This window comes from Lycium barbarum, chromosome 7, assembly GCF_019175385.1.
Source record: "Lycium barbarum isolate Lr01 chromosome 7, ASM1917538v2, whole genome shotgun sequence".
Lineage (NCBI taxonomy): Eukaryota > Viridiplantae > Streptophyta > Magnoliopsida > Solanales > Solanaceae > Lycium > Lycium barbarum.
In genome coordinates this window covers 63,256,842-63,275,871 of record NC_083343.1, presented here as the reverse complement: position 1 = coordinate 63,275,871, position 19,030 = coordinate 63,256,842, and the positions used below count along the sequence as shown (strand labels likewise).

Below are 19,030 nucleotides of genomic sequence, written 5' to 3'. Positions count from 1 at the left end.
TGTGATTAGTTATTTCACCCTCACACAGGAAGAAAATAACACTATAATTTCGAAATAACTAATCTCGAAATTAGTTATACTGTAATTTTATCCCAACTAAACGTGAGATAAGCATATCTTAAAAATAATCCCCGGATAATTTATCTTTATCTCTCATACCAAACGAGCCCTAATAGTATTGTGCATTATTGCAGATACGGGTTTAGTATTGCTTATCTTTGTGAATCTCCTATTGATTATTCAGTGCATGCCCATAATTAATGTAAGTTGGACTCATCCAGTATGCCTCAAACTTTGTTCGATAAATATGATTCTCAATATTGCATTTCTGTCACCATTATATGACCTATGCTTGACCTGCAGGTAGACGAATCTTTTTTTGAGAATTTTGACTTGCAGGTAGATGAATCTAGCCAAAGCACTATACTAGATATCCACATACAGCAGTATACAAGGGCTGAATTCGAAATTCAGAGTACCAAAGAGAAATATTTACAGAAATTACCTGCACTATGTTAATACATGTTAGTTCTCCATCATAAAATTAGCACATCACACACAGATACCTACAATGGATATTTTAAAGTTGAAAGCCCAACTCCATAAATTCCCTTCTCCACAATTTATCCGTTAGAAAACGAGGAACTTGCACCACCACAAAAGCAACGGGCAACAACCGATACAAGAGAAGCAGAAAACCAAAAATCCTCCATTGGCATAAACAGAGTATTAGGCGTGATCACATCACTTTGTTTTAAAAAATCTTCCAAGCATTCACAGAACTCATGATCTACGTGCACGATCACGCCAAGAGCCTTGTTGCATTGCCAGTGCCTAAATTTATATAATACAAGAATGAGTAGAGGCAGAGTGGAACGAAAAATGAAGATAAAAAGTGAAAACCTAACCATGTAATAATTAGCAAAAACTACTATGGCAAGATTAAAATATCACCTGTCCACTGATGAGACTTGTGGCAGGGGCAATTTCAGAGAGGTCCTTTTTGCCATTATCCTCTTCGGTTCCATCATCTATTTCAGTGGAAGGTGGAAGTGGCAGAAGCGAGGGAGCTCCAAAAATAGCCTCATCATGAGCAGCCTTGATTTGTTCCTCCCTCCTAGTCTTCAAATCAACAAAAAAATATAACAGAACAAACATCAGTTCATGATCTCTTTTGACATGATCAGAGCCCATTTGCAACAATGTTGTTATGAGAACGAAATGACACAAAGAAAAAGTGGCACGTACCTCCACCGCAGAAAACCGAAAGCTTTTGCCAATGTGATTGACTAAAGCACCATCATCTTCTACAGCTGAAGCAGTCAACTGTGTATCAGTATCAGCAAATAAAAGAGCCTTTCTGTCTACATAATCATTGATATAAGAAAGAACAAACAAGCCCCATGAGAAACAAATAAAAAATATCATTATGCCCCTGTATAAAGGTCACCTTAGTTTCGTGCAAACATCACTCATAATCATGTAATTGGTGTAATAAACCAGCTGGCCAAAACAAACCAGACATCACATCCACATCTCCACAAGACTAATAATGTATAAATTAGGGTATGCTTTATTTGAACTGACAACCTCATCCAACTTAAGATGATTCCTTGAGATATGAGTATTTCAAGGAATGATAACAAATCCTTCAAACGCAAGCTGGGATAGCCTAACAGTACTCTCTTTTCAAATATCTAACTGTCAAACATCTTTGTTGGAGTTCCTAAATGTTGTTTTAGCTTGCATCATATATGCACATTGACTGCTCGTATATTGGAAATGCTGCATCCTATGATATCATCATTATGTTGAGGATTTCTAGCATGCTACAAATAGCCAGAGAAATCACTATGTATTGCCAATTCACTACTAGTTCGGAAATAAAGAAAGAAATTGAACTCCAGCCTTTTTCCTAGAGCAGCCCAAGACATCTGGAATCTGATTATAGTTATACGGTTCATCCTATTACCATGTTAACTCTGCCTTAATGCAGCAAGTGATAAGGAAAAGGATTCAATTTGACAATGCCCATATGTAAGCAATAGCAGCCAAATAGCTTACCTTCAATCTCCTCGTCATCCAAAGGGGCATCCTTGTCGAAGTCAAAACGCTCCCATCCAGAGCCCATGCCTTTTGTTTCATCTTTTCGAGCTGTCAAAAGGAAACAAAAGAATACAATAGGCCAATTATATCCATACTCATATTAAGTTATAAGCTACCACCTCTTCCAACTTTTGTATGAGCTTGGAAAATAGCTAATATGAAAAGAAAAAAAATGTAGAAAAACAGGAGCAAAAACCTTAGAAAAAGGCTACTTCACATAAACCTATAAGCAACAATACACTCTCATCACATACTTTCTGTTGCCATCTCTTACATGTACTGTTGGTAGGCTCAGACTTTCCTGTAAGTGATGTGATTCTTCGAGTTAACAAAGAACCAATCGACCAGGATCTTGTTCTTGAAGCGATTGATGGGCAGAATTCAAGAAACAGATGTAAATCGGGCTATACTTCTCGGAATTATGTGATTTCAAGACGACGAGAAAGATGACGATTTGAACTATAAAAATGGCTCTTGAATCGTTTAAAACAAATAAGTATTGAAGGCGGAATGATGGAAAGAAAATTAGGATTCTGGGTATGAAATAGAACGAAATTATTTTCAAGAAACGTGTTCTTGAACGATCAAGAACCAACAAAGTTCCTAAGTCACCACTTGAAATCAACTTACGTGATAAAGAAACACCACACGCTATTGAAAACAAGATAAAGACTATCACCACCTTGCTTGGAACCAAAAACAAGGATAAAGAAGACCAAATAGAGAAAATAACTCTATTGCAAACTAGGATTTATGCTCAAAAACGTGAATAGTGTTTAACAAAGAATAAGAACCTTTATATAGGCCTAGGGTCTCTTCTTTTATGACTACAAATCCCTATTCTACTCTAGAAAGAAAATAGCTAAAAACAAGGAAAGTAAAATCCCTATTCTACAAGGAAAAGAATAAAGAAAACTGAATCCTACTAGATCTAGGATAAAAGTCCTACTAATGATAGGAAATTAAATCCTACTAAAATATAAATCAAGAAACAAGAAACCTATTTAGAAAGGATTCAAGAAACAAGAATTGGAAATAATCTTCAAACTTGAGCTTCTTGGACTTTTCTTTTTCTTGAATTTCAGTCTTGTGTTTCTTGATTTTCTTGAATTTCTTGATATTCTTCATCTTTCATCAGTAAGGGACCATCATTATTATTTTCATTTTTTCTTACACAAGTGAACAAAATTATGACAATCAGTAACACTTTCATACACAAAAAAAGAGCAAAGATAAAAATTAAAACATACCACTTTCTGAAAGTTCAAGTTTCATTTTGGCTTTGACTCTTTCAGCTGGAGTCTGTTCAACATAGCACCAAAAAATAAATAAAGTCAGAATTCATAATCTAAAACAAAGTACTTGAAGATCTTAAGCGGATACAATATAAGAGTCCGACAAACAAACATCAGGCTATCAATCCAAGATAATGGTTGCACCTACTTGGTAACATTTAAGAGAACTTACTGATAATGAATGAAACCTTAACCATTATTAGATTCGAAGCCTTGGATGAATAGTTGCAGGAAATTTACAGATATGGGAGCATTGAAGAAATCCACTATGCAACCAAATTGTCCTGTTTACGTGCTTAATAGTCAGAATATTCCTCGTTTCTTTGTATATCGGTCTTAAACAACAACAACAACACCCAGTGAAATCCCACATCGTGGGGTCTGGGGGAGGGTAGAGTGTACGCAGACCTTACTCCTACCAAGGTAGGATGGTTGTTTCCGAAAGACCCTCGGCTCAAGAAAAGCATAAAAGCATAAAAAAAATCAGATAAGGCTAAGAGATTCAAAGCGATATGGAAATGAAATAATATAAAATAATACAAGCGACACCGATACCACAGGATAATTAAAGCACAGGAAATAGCAGATTATAGCATAAATCGGAGCACAAGGTCTTAAACACGTTAACTGAAATTAATAATGTGGGATAAGATTCTATATGAAGTTTTGCAATCCAGTCATCGTCGGTGGCGGATCCAGGATTTTCAGTTAGTGGGTACAAAAAAAACAATAGAAGCTAAACACAAAAAAAAAAAAAAAAATGTTGTCCCTAGGAATCGAACTTGGATGCTGGAGAGAATTTTGAACAGCCTGAACTACTTGACCTAATCTTTTGCATTTATTCTAGATATTCAAAACTTATATATGTACATAAACACAGAAAACCTACCCTATATATATAGTGAATATTTTTGCCGAGGGTGTGAACACCCTCACTCCCCTTTAAATCCGCCCCTGTTCATCCTTAGAGCATAAAACATGAAGGTAACATCTTCAGTGGACATTATCCTCTCTTCCTTTTCAGCAATCGCAGTAAGATACCCTTTATCATTGAATTTGGATGCAGGACTGTGCAACTTTATTATATACAACACCCTCCGTCACAGTTTTAGAGGCGGTGTTTGACTGGGCATGATTTTAAGAAATAAAAAAAGACTTTTGAAAATTGCAGTCTAAAACATGCCGTAGACATTTGTGTGGCTATAAATTATCTCTAGGTAGAATGGAAAGTTTAAAGTTAAATTGCTAGTAATAAATAAGGAAGTATGACATTCTTTTTTTAAGACAGACTACAAAGGAAAGTATGCCAGAGATCCGAATGTAAGTTATGGACATAAATTCAATCATTCTACACATTCCAGCAATCTGTTAAAACTCTGCCGTTGTTAAAATGACTGCAAGCTTCTCTAGCAGTCCAGTCAAGATCACAGTTTTGGTGTGTAGTGGGATTCTCCCCAAAAACTTACTGCCTAATTGAAATCAGGATGTACAAAAAACACTTTTGAAGACAATGAGAATATTGTAATCAATCTGCTTCACCGACTGATAAATACCCTAGAAATGTTATATTAGCAGCAAAAATAGCACAAATTTACAACCAAAACAGGTTAGATAGAGAAATAAAAGGTGATATTTACCATGTTATCATAACCTTGAATCAATTTGCTATAATCTATCGTAGATCCTCTATCTTTCCCAACCTTGTCTGATCTTCGATCCCGCTCTTTTTGTCTTTCCCTTTCCCTATGTTTATCTCTACTTGTACTTCTAGACCTATATGGACGCTTCGACCCATAATCACTTCGGCTTCGACTCCGGCTTCGGCGTCTCGAATGCCTCTCTTTATCTCTGCTCCGGCTCCGACGCTTTGAATTCCGGCTTGGACTTCGGTTTCTCCGGCTCGAAGGCTTTTCGGGACTTGGACTTGGGCTTCCTCTGGTTTTTCCTTTTGAAAAACTAGAAGAAATGCTATTGTCATAACTTGTCTCGTGTTTAGGTTTCTTCTTGAGCTTGTTTTGGATAGTTTGAAGCTGAGCTTGTTTTTCGAACTGGGTGGTTTTGGAGGGGCTTGATGCTCTGACAAAACTACTCAGAAACGAAGAGAAAGAAGCAAGAGCAGAGCCACGGGTGGGAACGGCGTCATTTGAGTTGGAAGATGAAGAAAAGCCAAGACCTTGCTTGAATCTTGCGGCGCCTTCTCCTTTACGTGTCAGCTCATCGTAGTATGCTGCCGCCTTTTCTTCCTCCATCTTACGCCCCGGAGAGACGACTAAAGCCCCTCCGTCTATACACCCGCTTAAAGACCCCTTCTTTTGGCCATAAAAATTGGGGGAATTGACACCACGGCACAAGGGGTCATTTCGCACAAATGTCCCTATTTCGGGGTGGTCTTTAATTTTTGTCAAATTTCTGGAATTTTTGTCCTTCAGCATTTTTAGCATGGTATAATTTAAATTTTAACCGGCATAATTTATGTTTAATTTGATTTATGTGTCATAACATCTACACAAATTATACCTTATGAAACAAAACTTTCAATACTAAACACAATCTAAAATATACTATAAAACTTGTGCCGCATAACGTAGTTCCTACAAAAATTATGTCTTGCGAAGCAGGTGTGGATATTTTCATTAAATAAGTAGCAGGGATAAAAATTAAAGATCACAAATATGAGGGGAAAAAGTAAAGACCAGTGCATTTGAAGGGAAATCCGTGCAAAAAAATGTGGTACAAGTCCTACACAAAATTGACATTTTTTTACCCAAAACATTTTTAGCAAAAGCAGTCCTAAAAATAATGACATTATGTAACCAATTTTGTATCCAGCCCCTAAAATGATGCTAAAAACAAAATAATTTTCTAAAATCAATAGAATATTTTCTCCCCTAATTAATAGTAACGTAATTTTCATAATAGAACAATTGTATCAAGGGTGTCTAACTAGACTAGAAATCATTCAAATAATAGTGCAAAATAATTTCTTCCTAGTTTAGTGTACGCGCTTTGCGCGTGTCCTACATCAATGAGTATACAATTAAAAAAAATCAATGAAGAATATTAGATAATGGATTTCAGTTGTAAATAAATATTAAAAGAAAGTATAAGTTCTTGAAAATGATTGTGAAGAAAGAAGATCATTCATTCCTAAAATGTTCGCAGCCTCCTGTTTATAAGTGTGGTGCGCAACACACACATAAACAAGACTCTACTGGATACGGCTCATAGACACACTGTAGGACAGAACTGCTCTGATACCACTTTTGTCACGACCCGTCATGGCCCCCTTGCCGGGTCGTGACAAAAGTGGTATCAGAGCAGTTCAGTCCTAGGGTGTGTCTACGAGCCGTGTCCAGCAGAGTCTCGTTTATGGGTGTGAGGCGCGCCACACTTATAAAAAAGAGGCTGCGGGGCATTTAGGAAAAATGTGTTATAGCCCGTATTTTGTACGTTTGGATAATTCAAGACAATTGCAAGAAGTTAAGGACAAGGTTATATTTTGATCTTGTTTAATACACAGGTTGTTTATGAAAATTTTTGAAGTGGAAATAGTAAGAAAGGCTAGGGGCGAAAAGGGAAATTTACAAGATGGTTCATGGTAATATTGAGGAAGGCTAAGGGCAAATTTGGAAATTGGAAAAATAATTTTTCATGAATTCCAAAACAAAAAAAAAAATGGTCTTGAAGCAAAAAAGGGCCAAGTGGGCCGTCCAATAGGGAGTGGGCTTAGGCCCACATGGAGGTTTAATAAATAAGACCAAAAGATGACTTAATGGTCATATTTCTCATCTTCATCCATAGATATTTCAAGAAGCTTGGAGAAAGAAAAAATGAGAAGGCCATTCGGCCATGGGAGAGCCAAAGTGACCCCTTGAAAAATTTGATCAAAAATTATTTTCTTCTAGCAATTCAAGCAATTAGAAGGCCCTCTTTATCGTGGTATGATTGTTGGAGCAAGTAGACCCCTCTTTGTTGCAAGTTCATAACCATAGCCAAGTGAGAAGTTAAGGGAAAAAGGAAAAAATTAATCTTCTTTTATATGTTATGGATGGTTGTGAATGTTGTAGTATGTAGAAATGAATGAAATTCATGAAATTATGTGTGTTGGGGTTGAGCCGTGTAGGTATGGTGCTTGGCCGAATATAGAGTGTGTTGTGTAGACATGATGAAGTGATTTTATTTAGTATTTTGATTGTTGTGGTTGTGAAATCCATGATGAAAATGAAGGTTGGATGAATTGAAATGAAGTTGTAATCATTGAGAAATTATTGGAGGAATTAATTGTTATGACCCGTGTTTTCACACGTTTGGAAAAGACTTGAATTACATTGGATTCTTGAGATATAAGATCAATTTGATATTTTGTTGAACATAGGAGTTATGCATGAAAGAATAGAGTCATGAAAGTGTGGGACAAGGTTAAGGGTAATTTTGGAATTTTGGAAATTAGTTTCGGGAATTACAAAATGTGAATTATAAGTTATTGGGCTCAAAATTTAATTGGAGTTGAGGCCCAAAATAGGGGTCATGGCCGGCCATACAAGGCCTTGACCCAAGCCCAATTTTAGTTGGTCATGTGCTTGGTCATGTGACCAAGCACTTCAATTACATATATCATAGAAGACTTAAGGAATTAGAAGATAAGAACAACAAAGAAAAAAAGAAGAAGAGAGAGCAAGAGGTTTCGGGTTTGCCTTGGAAATTTAGGTACCAAAAATATTGCTTCAAAAATTCTTTTCTTGTTGATTTCCTACTAAGTCAAGGTTCCTTTGTAACTTGGTATAGTTGGATTGGAGTGGGGAGCATTAGAATCACCAAAGTGATCATATTTCCAAGTGAAGAAGACTTGAAGAAAAGGTAAGAATTTCTACCTTTTTATTGTGTTATGAAGTTTTGATTGTGTTGTAATATGTAGAAATGTGTTGATTGTATGGAAAAGTGGAAGTTTGCAATGTGGGTTTGGTATATGGCTTGTAGCCGTGTGTATATGTATGTTGTATAGCCAAGTTGTGTTGAATTTATGTTATATTCTAGTTGTATTTGTGATGAAATGCATATGGGAATTGAAAGTTGGATGAATTTAGTTGATATGGAAATATAGCATATGGCCGTGTGGTATGTTGGCTATGGAATGGAATTGACTAAGTTTGTTTAGTGTATTGGAGTGTTGTTGTAATGCTTGGCATGGAAATGAAGTTAGAATGATATAAGTTTGTATTGAATTGGAATGTAGAAACTTATGTCGTTTTAGTATGATTTTCCGACATTAAGGAAATGAAGTTGTTTGGTTGTTAGTTGTGATGATCATTGATGAATTTGGAAGTTGGAAACATGTTATGAAATTGTATGCCAAAGATTTGATGTTTTGCATAAGTTAAGACTTTGGCGGAAAGTTGTATATTATGGATATCGAGTGTATATCTTAAGGAAAATGAAATGAAATGTCTCTAAATCTATATTGTGATGATCTTGAGTGATAATGGATGTGAAATCATGATGTTAGTTCGAAAGTTTGGGTTGAATTGAAGATTATGTCAACTTGTGAGAAAAATGACTAGTTGAAGGATATTTGTGTTTTTAATGTTTATTGTTGATATTGATGTTGTCGTTTGGGTTGTTGTTGATGAATTATAGCCGAGTTGAATTCTCGGGGTGCTATATGTATAGGGGAAGTGCTGCCGAAATTTCGGTAGCCAAATATGCATTAAGTTGGAACTTTGGTATTCATAACTCACAATTGGTAAACTTGACCAATTGCAGTTTTTCGACGAAACGGGAAGTGAGTTTGGAAAGGCTTAAGGAGCGTGAAAGGTATGTAAAGCAAACCCAATTCTTCCCTTGGCATGCCCTTAGTGTATTAGGGTCGGATCCGGGCCTCGAAGGACCTCTTGGCCCTCGGAATCCGCAAGACAAAATTTCAGTTTTTCCTTCAGTAGAATTGAACCATTTTGATACGTTTTTTCTGAAATTATGCAATTGTGCTCTAAATTACTCAGAAAGTCATAGGATGTCTGTATAACCTTCGTAGATGATATTATATGTTTAGAGGGCACAATTTGAGCCCGCCGCCTTATTTGTTCTGAGGCGGGCCCACTATTTACGGTTTTGCCCCTAATATGCTAAAGCTTCCTTTTTAAGCGATTTTTGAAAGAAATGTTTTAATTACCCTATTAATCGCTTAACGAATATTATATTAGATATTCTATTAAATCTTATAAATTATTTTGACACTCGGAATGACTTCAGTAAAGTTATATTTCTGTAAATTATTATGATATCCGAATTGTGATAATTCTGATTCCGTCCGACTCCACTTGATTTGTTTGTCTTTGCTACGCCTCATCGAGTCTTTGAAAATACTTATGATATTTTTAAATTGCATTAGTCTCTCACTACTCCATTCGTGGATGTCCCAATGTTTCCCACACTGAGCCCGGGCCAGGATATGTTGTCAAGCGTAATTCTCTGCATTGTTCGCCGCGTCCCGATGTGAGGGGGCAGGTATACGCGTACATGGGTCTGTGGAGTATGATGTGCCATGTCCGCCTATTCTGATCTGATCTGTTATGGCCATTTTGATATGATATTATATGATACGGGGCCACGCCCCTTTTCTGATTCCTCTGTATTGTGGCACCAGTGTCGGGAGGGTGACCACGTTCTGTCTGCCGAGCCCCGTGGCAGGGATCGGATATGATATGACATATGTTTCTGTACACATTCTGTCTGATTTGGAAATATGCATTTGACACTCTGGATTTTGTACCCATTTTCTGTAATCATTATGATTTGACTTCTGTGATTCCGCTTTACATATTCAGTACATATTTCGTACTGACCCCCTTTCTTCGGGGGCTGCGTTTTCATGCCGCGCAGGTACAGACGACAGGTTTGCTGATCCGCACGTTTAGGATCCCATTTCTGCTATTTTGGGGCGCTCTCTTCTACAGAGCCCATCTTTTGGTACAATCTGTCACTGCTATCTGGATATGTACTTTGTTCAGGGTATGACGGGGCCCTGTCCCGTCTTATGATTATGATATGTTCTGTAGAGGTCTGTGGATACATCTGTGTGGGTTCTGTACATATGTTTGGGATACTTTGTTCTATGATGGCCTTATCGGCCTATGTGTGCCAAGTCTGCTTTTTCTGATAAATTTTGTAGCATCCACTAGTATTATTATATTATTGTTCTGATAATATGCTAATTTGGGTATCGGGTACGTATAGGTGCCCAGCTAGGGCACTGGTCGCGGCCCACGAGGTTGGGTCGTGACAAAAGTGGTATCAGAGCAGTTCGTCCTCGGAATGTCCACAGACCGTGTCTAGTAGAGTCTTGTTTATCGGTGTGTTGTGCACCACGCCTATAAACAGGAGGCTACAGGGCATTTAGGATACTACCCTTCTTTCTGTCTTAGATCGTGCGATAGAGCTGTGTTATCAGGATGACCCCTCCCTAACGAGTGGCTATGTTTGCAGATATGCCTCCAAAAAAGGCAACAGCGGCCCAAAAGGCCAAGTCAGCAGCCTTGGGAGAGACTAGCCGGGTCCAGAGGATTACCAGGGCCCAGGCACATATTGCTCCGGGGGCTTTGCCCCAGACAGAGAGTTCGTCTACACCGCCACTCGTGGAGGAGATTGGGGCGGCCGCAGCCGCAGATCGGGGGGCGGCTCCACCGCCAGCTCCCGCAGTTCCAGTACCTGAGCCTCCAGCTCCACGGCCAGGCACTGAGGATCAGTCTATGAGGGAGGCAGTCCAGTTGCTGACGAGACTTGTGGCAGGGCAGGTTCAGGGGCATGGACTGGGAGGTGACCGGGCAGTCAGGCGTGATAGTTCGAGAGCCCGTGAGTTTTTGACTTGTAACCCTCCAGAGTTCTTCGGGACAAAGCCCGAGGAGGATCCTGAGGAGTTTATCAGGAAGATGCGACGCACTCTAGATTTGATTAATGCTTCCGAGACATAGTCAGTCGCGTTAGCTTCGTACCGGTTATATGATGTGGCGGCAAACTGGTACGAGTCATGGGGGCTATCCAGGGGGGACGGCGCTCCTCCAGCAGTTTGGGGCGATTTTTCTCAGGCATTTCTTGGACATTTTCTGCCCCCAGAGTTGCGACGAGCCAGATCTGATAGATTCTTATTATTGAGGCAGAAGGGCCGCAGTATCCGGGACTACAGTTTGGAGTTTGATTCCTTGGCCCGATATGCACCTACTGTGGTGGCTACTATGGCGGACCGGATGCACAGATATATTATGGGGCTGGATCGGTATTTTGTTGATAGCTGCTTAGTATTGGCTGCTCAGCCCGGTATGGACATTGCCCGTATCCAGGCCCATGCCCAGGGTATGGAGGATCTGGGCAGAGGAGGACACCAGCCTGACAGGGGCCAGGATCGGAGACAGCCCAAGAGGGCCAGGTCATCTGGAGATTTTCGGGGCAGACAGCCCCAACAGCCGCAGCAGCCTAGCAGATTTTCATCTCAGCCAGCGCAGAGCGCGCCTCCCCAGCCTACAGGTCGCAGGTTCGATAGCCCAGGGTATTCAGGAGCAGGCCAAAGCTCCAAGGCTTCAGGTTCGCGGACAGATAGGGGTTCTGGTCAGATGAGGCCACCCAGGGTTCAGTGTTCTTTTTGCGGCAGATACCATACGGGAGAGTGCTACAGAGCCACCGGTGCATGCTTTTCTTGTGGCCGTCAGGGCCATTCTGTGAGAGATTGCCCGTATAAGGGTAGTTCGGGTGGGGCAGCGCAGCCTACCGGATGGGCCGCTGGGTCTTCATCTTCGTCAGTGGCTATGCGCCCTACGGGGTAGGGTATTTCGGCACCAGCGGGTCGCGGCAGAGGCCGTGGTGGAGCTTCTGGTATTAGCGGTCCTTCGAACCGCATTTATGCTTTGGCCAGCCGCCAGGATCAGGAGGCATCTCCTAATGTCGTTACAGGTACTTTATTGGTCTTCTCTCGGTCTGTGTATGCATTAATTGATCCAGGTTCGACTTTATCATATATTTCACCTCTTGTTGCCGGTAAAATTGGTATTATGTCTGAACCTATAGAGCCATTTGAGGTAGCCACACCGATAGGGGACTTTATTGTAGCGAAACAGGTTTATAAAGACTGTTCTGTGATTGTATGTGGCCGTGATACTAAGGCAGATCTGGTAGAGTTAGATATGACTGAATTTGATGTTATCATGGGTATGGACTGGCTAGCTTCCTGTTATGCTAATGTTGACTGCCAGAATAAGGTGGTTCGCTTCCAGTTTCCCGGGGAGCCAGTTTTAGATTGGGCTGGAAATACAGCATCGCCGAAAGGTAAGTTTATTTCATACCTTAAGGCAAAGAAAATGATTAGAAAGGGTTATATCTATCATCTGGTACGGGTGCAAGACTTGGACGCAGAGACGCCGACACTTCAATCAGTCCCCGTGATTAACGAGTTTCCAGATGTTTTCCCCGACGAGCTTCCAGGTCTTCCTCCAGAGCGGGAAATAGATTTCTCTATTGACTTACTCCCAGACACTCAGCCTATCTCTATTCCTCCGTATAGAATGGCGCCTGCAGAATTAAAGGAGTTGAAGGAGCAGCTGAAAGATTTGTTGGATAAGGGCTTCATCAGACCCAGTACTTCGCCTTGGGGAGCCCCGGTATTATTTGTGCGTAAGAAGGACGGGTCGCTGCGTATGTGTATTGATTATCGGCAGCTGAATAAGGTAACTATAAAGAATAAATACCCCCTCCCCAGGATTGATGACTTGTTTGATCAGCTGCAGGGCGCTAAGTGTTTTTCGAAGATAGATCTTCGATCCGGTTACCACCAGGTGCGAGTACGAGAGGCCGATATCCCTAAGACAGCTTTCCGGACCCGATATGGGCATTATGAGTTCAGGGTTATGTCTTTTGGGCTTACTAATGCTCCCGCAGTATTCATGGATTTGATGAACCGGGTATTCAGGCCATTCTTGGATATGTTTGTAATTGTATTCATTGATGATATCCTGGTTTATTCTCGGTCTGAGGCGGAGCACGCAGATCATCTGAGATCGGTATTAGGGGTACTCCGGCATCAGAAATTATATGCGAAATTTTCTAAGTGTGAATTTTGGCTGTCTTCAGTGGCTTTCTTGGGGCATATTATTGCAGCTGATGGTGTCCGGGTGGACACACAGAAGATTGAGGCCGTGAAGAATTGGCCCAGACCTACGACGCCCACAGAGGTACGCAGTTTCCTGGGATTAGCAGGTTATTACAGGAGATTTGTGGAGAAGTTTGATTCGATTTCAGCGCCTTTGACAAGGCTGACTCAGAAGGGAGCTAAGTTCCAGTGGTCTGACGCTTGTGAACGGAGCTTCCAGTTACTGAAGGAGAAGCTGACTATAGCCCCAGTTCTGACTCTTCCAGAGGGACCGGACGGGTATGTTATTTATTGTGACGCTTCTGGCATGGGGTTAGGCTGTGTATTGATGCAGCACGGCAGAGTTATAGCGTATGCTTCCCGGCAGCTCAAAAAGCATGAGAAGAATTATTCTACCCACGATCTGGAGCTCGCGGCGGTGATTCATGCTCTGAAGATATGGAGACACTATTTATATGGCGTTCATGTGGATATCTATACTGACCATAAGAGTCTCCAGTATATTTTCAGACAGAGAGAGCTTAATTTGCGGCAGCGGAGGTGGCTGGAGCTTCTGAAAGATTATGATGTAGATATTCTGTATCATCCGGGTAAGGCTAATGTTGTTGCGGATGCACTCAGTCGGAAGTCTATGGGCAGTTTGGCCGATTTACAGCCAGACAGGAGAGAGATAGCCCGTGATATTCAGCAGTTGGCTAGTCTCGGGGTTCGTCTGGCCGATTCTGGAGATACACGGATTTCTGTTCGAGGGGTTTCTGAGTCATCCCTCAGGGACGATATTAAGCGGCATCAGTTCGAGGATCCTGTCTTAGCTCGGTACAGGGACACAGCCTATGATAAGGAGAAGTCTCCGTTCGAGTTTCCACCGGATGGCACTTTGTTATACAGAGGCAGGTTGTGTGTACCTGATATTGCAGGCCTTCGGCAGCAGGTTATGAGCGAGGCACATTATGCTCGCTATTCGGTCCATCCTGGGTCTACGAAGATGTACCATGATCTCCGATGCTTATACTGGTGGGACGGTATGAAGCGGGATATTGCAGAATTCGTCGCCCAGTGTCCTAATTGTCAGCAGGTCAAGGTTGAGCATCAGAAGCCGGGTGGACTGTTGCAGGAGATGGAAATCCCGACTTGGAAGTGGGAGGTTATTAATATGGACTTCATTACAGGTTTGCCTCGCACTCCACGGAAGTATGATTCCATCTGGGTCGTCGTTGATAGGCTGACGAAATCAGCCCATTTTCTTCCCGTCAGGACTACCTATTCCGCCGAGGATTATGCCAGGCTCTATATTAAGGAGATTGTGAAGCTTCACGGGGTTCCTATATCTATTATTTCTGATAGAGGCGCCCAGTTTACGACGCATTTCTGGAGATCTTTTCAGGAGGGACTAGGGACTCAGGTGAGTCTGAGCACCGCATTTCATCCTTAGAGCGACGGGCAGGCCGAGCGCACTATACAGACGCTGGGGGATATGTTGCGGGCCTGCGTTATTGATTTCAGAGGCAGCTGGGATGATCACTTGCCGTTGATTGAGTTCGCATATAATAACAGTTACCATTCCAGCATCCAGATGGCTCCGTACGAGGCTCTATATGGCAGGAAATACAGATCGCCGATTGGCTGGTTTGATATTGGCGAGTCAGAGTTGATTGGCCCAGATATGGTCCAGCAGGCCGTGGACAAGGTAAAACTTATTCGAGAGCGACTGTTGGCAGCCTAGAGTCGACAGAAGTCATACGCGGATAAACGGCGTCGACCATTGGAGTTTCAGGTAGGCGACTGGGTATTCCTGAAGGTATCGCCTATGAAAGGCGTGATGCGGTTCGACAGAAAGGGTAAGCTCAGTCCGCGTTATATTGGGCCTTATCAGATTGTTCGGAAGGTTGGAAATGTCGCCTATGAGTTAGATTTGCCATCTGATTTGGAAGCGGTACATCCGGTATTCCATGTGTCTATGCTCCGCAAATGCATTGGTGACCCTTCCAGAGTATTCCCCGCTGATGATATTCAGGTGACGGAGCAGTTATCGTATGAGGAGCAGCCCGTATCTATCTTGGATCGTCAGGTAAGGAGGCTCCGGAATAAAGATGTGGCCTCCGTTAAGGTACTGTGGCGGAATAATAACCGGGAGGAAATGACCTGGGAGTCTGAGGAAGAAATGAAGAAGAAATATCCTCAATTGTTCCCTATGCCCACAGGTAACCTTAAATCCTGCTTAATTTCATTTCAATGTCAATCGTATGTCTTATATGTTGTTTGTAAGCATGAACTCCCCCAAAGTATTTTCCAACCCTATAAGATTAATTTTACATTCGAGGACGAATGTTCTAAAGGGGGGGAGGATGTTATGACCCGTGTTTTCACACGTTTGGAAAAGACTTGAATTACATTGGATTCTTGAGATATAAGATCAATTTGATATTTTGTTGAACATAGGAGTTATGCATGAAAGAATAGAGTCATGAAAGTGTGGGACAAGGTTAAGGGTAATTTTGGAATTTTGGAAATTAGTTTCGGGAATTACAAAATGTGAATTATAAGTTATTGGGCTCAAAATTTAATTGGAGTTGAGGCCCAAAATAGGGGTCATGGCCGGCCATACAAGGCCTTGACCCAAGCCCAATTTTAGTTGGTCATGTGCTTGGTCATGTGACCAAGCACTTCAATTACATATATCATAGAAGACTTAAGGAATTAGAAGATAAGAACAACAAAGAAAAAAAGAAGAAGAGAGAGCAAGAGGTTTCGGGTTTGCCTTGGAAATTTAGGTACCAAAAATATTGCTTCAAAAATTCTTTTCTTGTTGATTTCCTACTAAGTCAAGGTTCCTTTGTAACTTGGTATAGTTGGATTGGAGTGGGGAGCATTAGAATCACCAAAGTGATCATATTTCCAAGTGAAGAAGACTTGAAGAAAAGGTAAGAATTTCTACCTTTTTATTGTGTTATGAAGTTTTGATTGTGTTGTAATATGTAGAAATGTGTTGATTGTATGGAAAAGTGGAAGTTTGCAATGTGGGTTTGGTATATGGCTTGTAGCCGTGTGTATATGTATGTTGTATAGCCAAGTTGTGTTGAATTTATGTTATATTCTAGTTGTATTTGTGATGAAATGCATATGGGAATTGAAAGTTGGATGAATTTAGTTGATATGGAAATATAGCATATGGCCGTGTGGTATGTTGGCTATGGAATGGAATTGACTAAGTTTGTTTAGTGTATTGGAGTGTTGTTGTAATGCTTGGCATGGAAATGAAGTTAGAATGATATAAGTTTGTATTGAATTGGAATGTAGAAACTTATGTCGTTTTAGTATGATTTTCCGACATTAAGGAAATGAAGTTGTTTGGTTGTTAGTTGTGATGATCATTGATGAATTTGGAAGTTGGAAACATGTTATGAAATTGTATGCCAAAGATTTGATGTTTTGCATAAGTTAAGACTTTGGCGGAAAGTTGTATATTATGGATATCGAGTGTATATCTTAAGGAAAATGAAATGAAATGTCTCTAAATCTATATTGTGATGATCTTGAGTGATAATGGATGTGAAATCATGATGTTAGTTCGAAAGTTTGGGTTGAATTGAAGATTATGTCAACTTGTGAGAAAAATGACTAGTTGAAGGATATTTGTGTTTTTAATGTTTATTGTTGATATTGATGTTGTCGTTTGGGTTGTTGTTGATGAATTATAGCCGAGTTGAATTCTCGGGGTGCTATATGTATAGGGGAAGTGCTGCCGAAATTTCGGTAGCCAAATATGCATTAAGTTGGAACTTTGGTATTCATAACTCACAATTGGTAAACTTGACCAATTGCAGTTTTTCGACGAAACGGGAAGTGAGTTTGGAAAGGCTTAAGGAGCGTGAAAGGTATGTAAAGCAAACCCAATTCTTCCCTTGGCATGCCCTTAGTGTATTAGGGTCGGATCCGGGCCTCGAAGGACCTCTTGGCCCTCGGAATCCGCAAGACAAAATTTCAGTTTTTCCTTCAGTAGAATTGAACCATTTTGATACGTTTTTTCTGAAATTATGCAATTGTGCTCTAAATTACTCAGAAAGTCATAGGATGTCTGTATAACCTTCGTAGATGATATTATATGTTTAGAGGGCACAATTTGAGCCCGCCGCCTTATTTGTTCTGAGGCGGGCCCACTATTTACGGTTTTGCCCCTAATATGCTAAAGCTTCCTTTTTAAGCAATTTTTGAAAGAAATGTTTTAATTACCCTATTAATCGCTTAACGAATATTATATTAGATATTCTATTAAATCTTATAAATTATTTTGACACTCGGAATGACTTCAGTAAAGTTATATTTCTGTAAATTATTATGATATCCGAATTGTGATAATTCTGATTCCGTCCGACTCCATTTGATTTGTTTGTCTTTGCTACGCCTCATCGAGTCTTTGAAAATACTTATGATATTTTTAAATTGCATTAGTCTCTCACTACTCCATTCGTGGATGTCCCAATGTTTCCCACACTGAGCCCGGGCCAGGATATGTTGTCAAGCGTAATTCTCTGCATTGTTCGCCGCGTCCCGATGTGAGGGGGCAGGTATACGCGTACATGGGTCTGTGGAGTATGATGTGCCATGTCCGCCTATTCTGATCTGATCTGTTATGGCCATTTTGATATGATATTATATGATACGGGGCCACGCCCCTTTTCTGATTCCTCTGTATTGTGGCACCAGTGTCGGGAGGGTGACCACGTTCTGTCTGCCGAGCCCCGTGGCAGGGATCGGATATGATATGACATATGTTTCTGTACACATTCTGTCTGATTTGGAAATATGCATTTGACACTCTGGATTTTGTACCCATTTTCTGTAATCATTATGATTTGACTTCTGTGATTCCGCTTTACATATTCAGTACATATTTCGTACTGACCCCCTTTCTTCGGGGGCTGCGTTTTCATGCCGCGCAGGTACAGACGACAGGTTTGCTGATCCGCACGTTTAGGATCCCATTTCTGCTATTTTGGGGCGCTCTCTTCTACAGAGCCCATCTTTTGGTACAGTCTGTCACTGCTATCTGGATATGTACTTTGTTCAGGGTATGACGGGGCCCTGTCCCGTCTTTTGATTATGATATGTTCTGTAGAGGTCTGTGGATACATCTGTGTGGGTTCTGTACATATGTTTGGGATACTTTGTTCTATGATGGCCTTATCGGCCTATGTGTGCCAAGTCTGCTTTTTCTGATAAATTCTGTAGCATCCACTAGTATTATTATATTATTATTCTGATAATATGCTAATTTGGGTATCGGGTACGTATAGGTGCCCAGCTAGGGCACTGGTCGCGGCCCACGGGGTTGGGTCGTGACATTAATGTGATTCTAATATGGTTTCTTGTAATTATAAGAATAATGTTGTTAGTGTGTGAATTATTGGTATAGTTCATGAATTGAAGGAAGGAAATATGTTGTCATTGTTCTTGTTGAATTTGGAAGGTTTCGGGTGAAGTAATATGTTGATTGGGTTGT

General features: G+C 40.7%; 1 protein-coding gene and 1 long non-coding RNA gene across 3 annotated transcripts; one reads left to right on the top strand and one right to left on the bottom strand.

Moving 5' to 3' along the window:
- Positions 1 to 410: 410 nt before the first annotated feature.
- On the bottom strand, positions 411 to 5,740 carry LOC132603460 (uncharacterized). Of its 2 annotated transcripts, none has more exons than XM_060316541.1 (6): positions 5,039 to 5,740; positions 3,357 to 3,408; positions 2,065 to 2,154; positions 1,249 to 1,364; positions 955 to 1,122; positions 411 to 834 (listed from the first exon to the last, which is right to left on the bottom strand). In XM_060316541.1, exons 1-6 carry the CDS (start codon positions 5,648 to 5,650, stop codon positions 784 to 786), a joined length of 1,089 nt encoding a protein of 362 aa, XP_060172524.1. In that variant the 5' UTR covers positions 5,651 to 5,740; the 3' UTR covers positions 411 to 783. The 2 variants fall into 2 exon arrangements, with proteins under 2 accessions (XP_060172524.1, XP_060172525.1); XM_060316542.1 differs by having other exon boundaries at positions 1,249 to 1,313; positions 5,039 to 5,737.
- Positions 5,741 to 15,627: 9,887 nt separating this feature from the next.
- LOC132602286 (uncharacterized) lies at positions 15,628 to 17,636 on the top strand. The gene is made up of 3 exons (XR_009567712.1): positions 15,628 to 15,731; positions 16,380 to 16,451; positions 17,355 to 17,636. It is a non-coding gene; the product is annotated as an uncharacterized LOC132602286 (long non-coding RNA).
- The last annotated feature ends 1,394 nt before the right edge of the window (positions 17,637 to 19,030 follow it).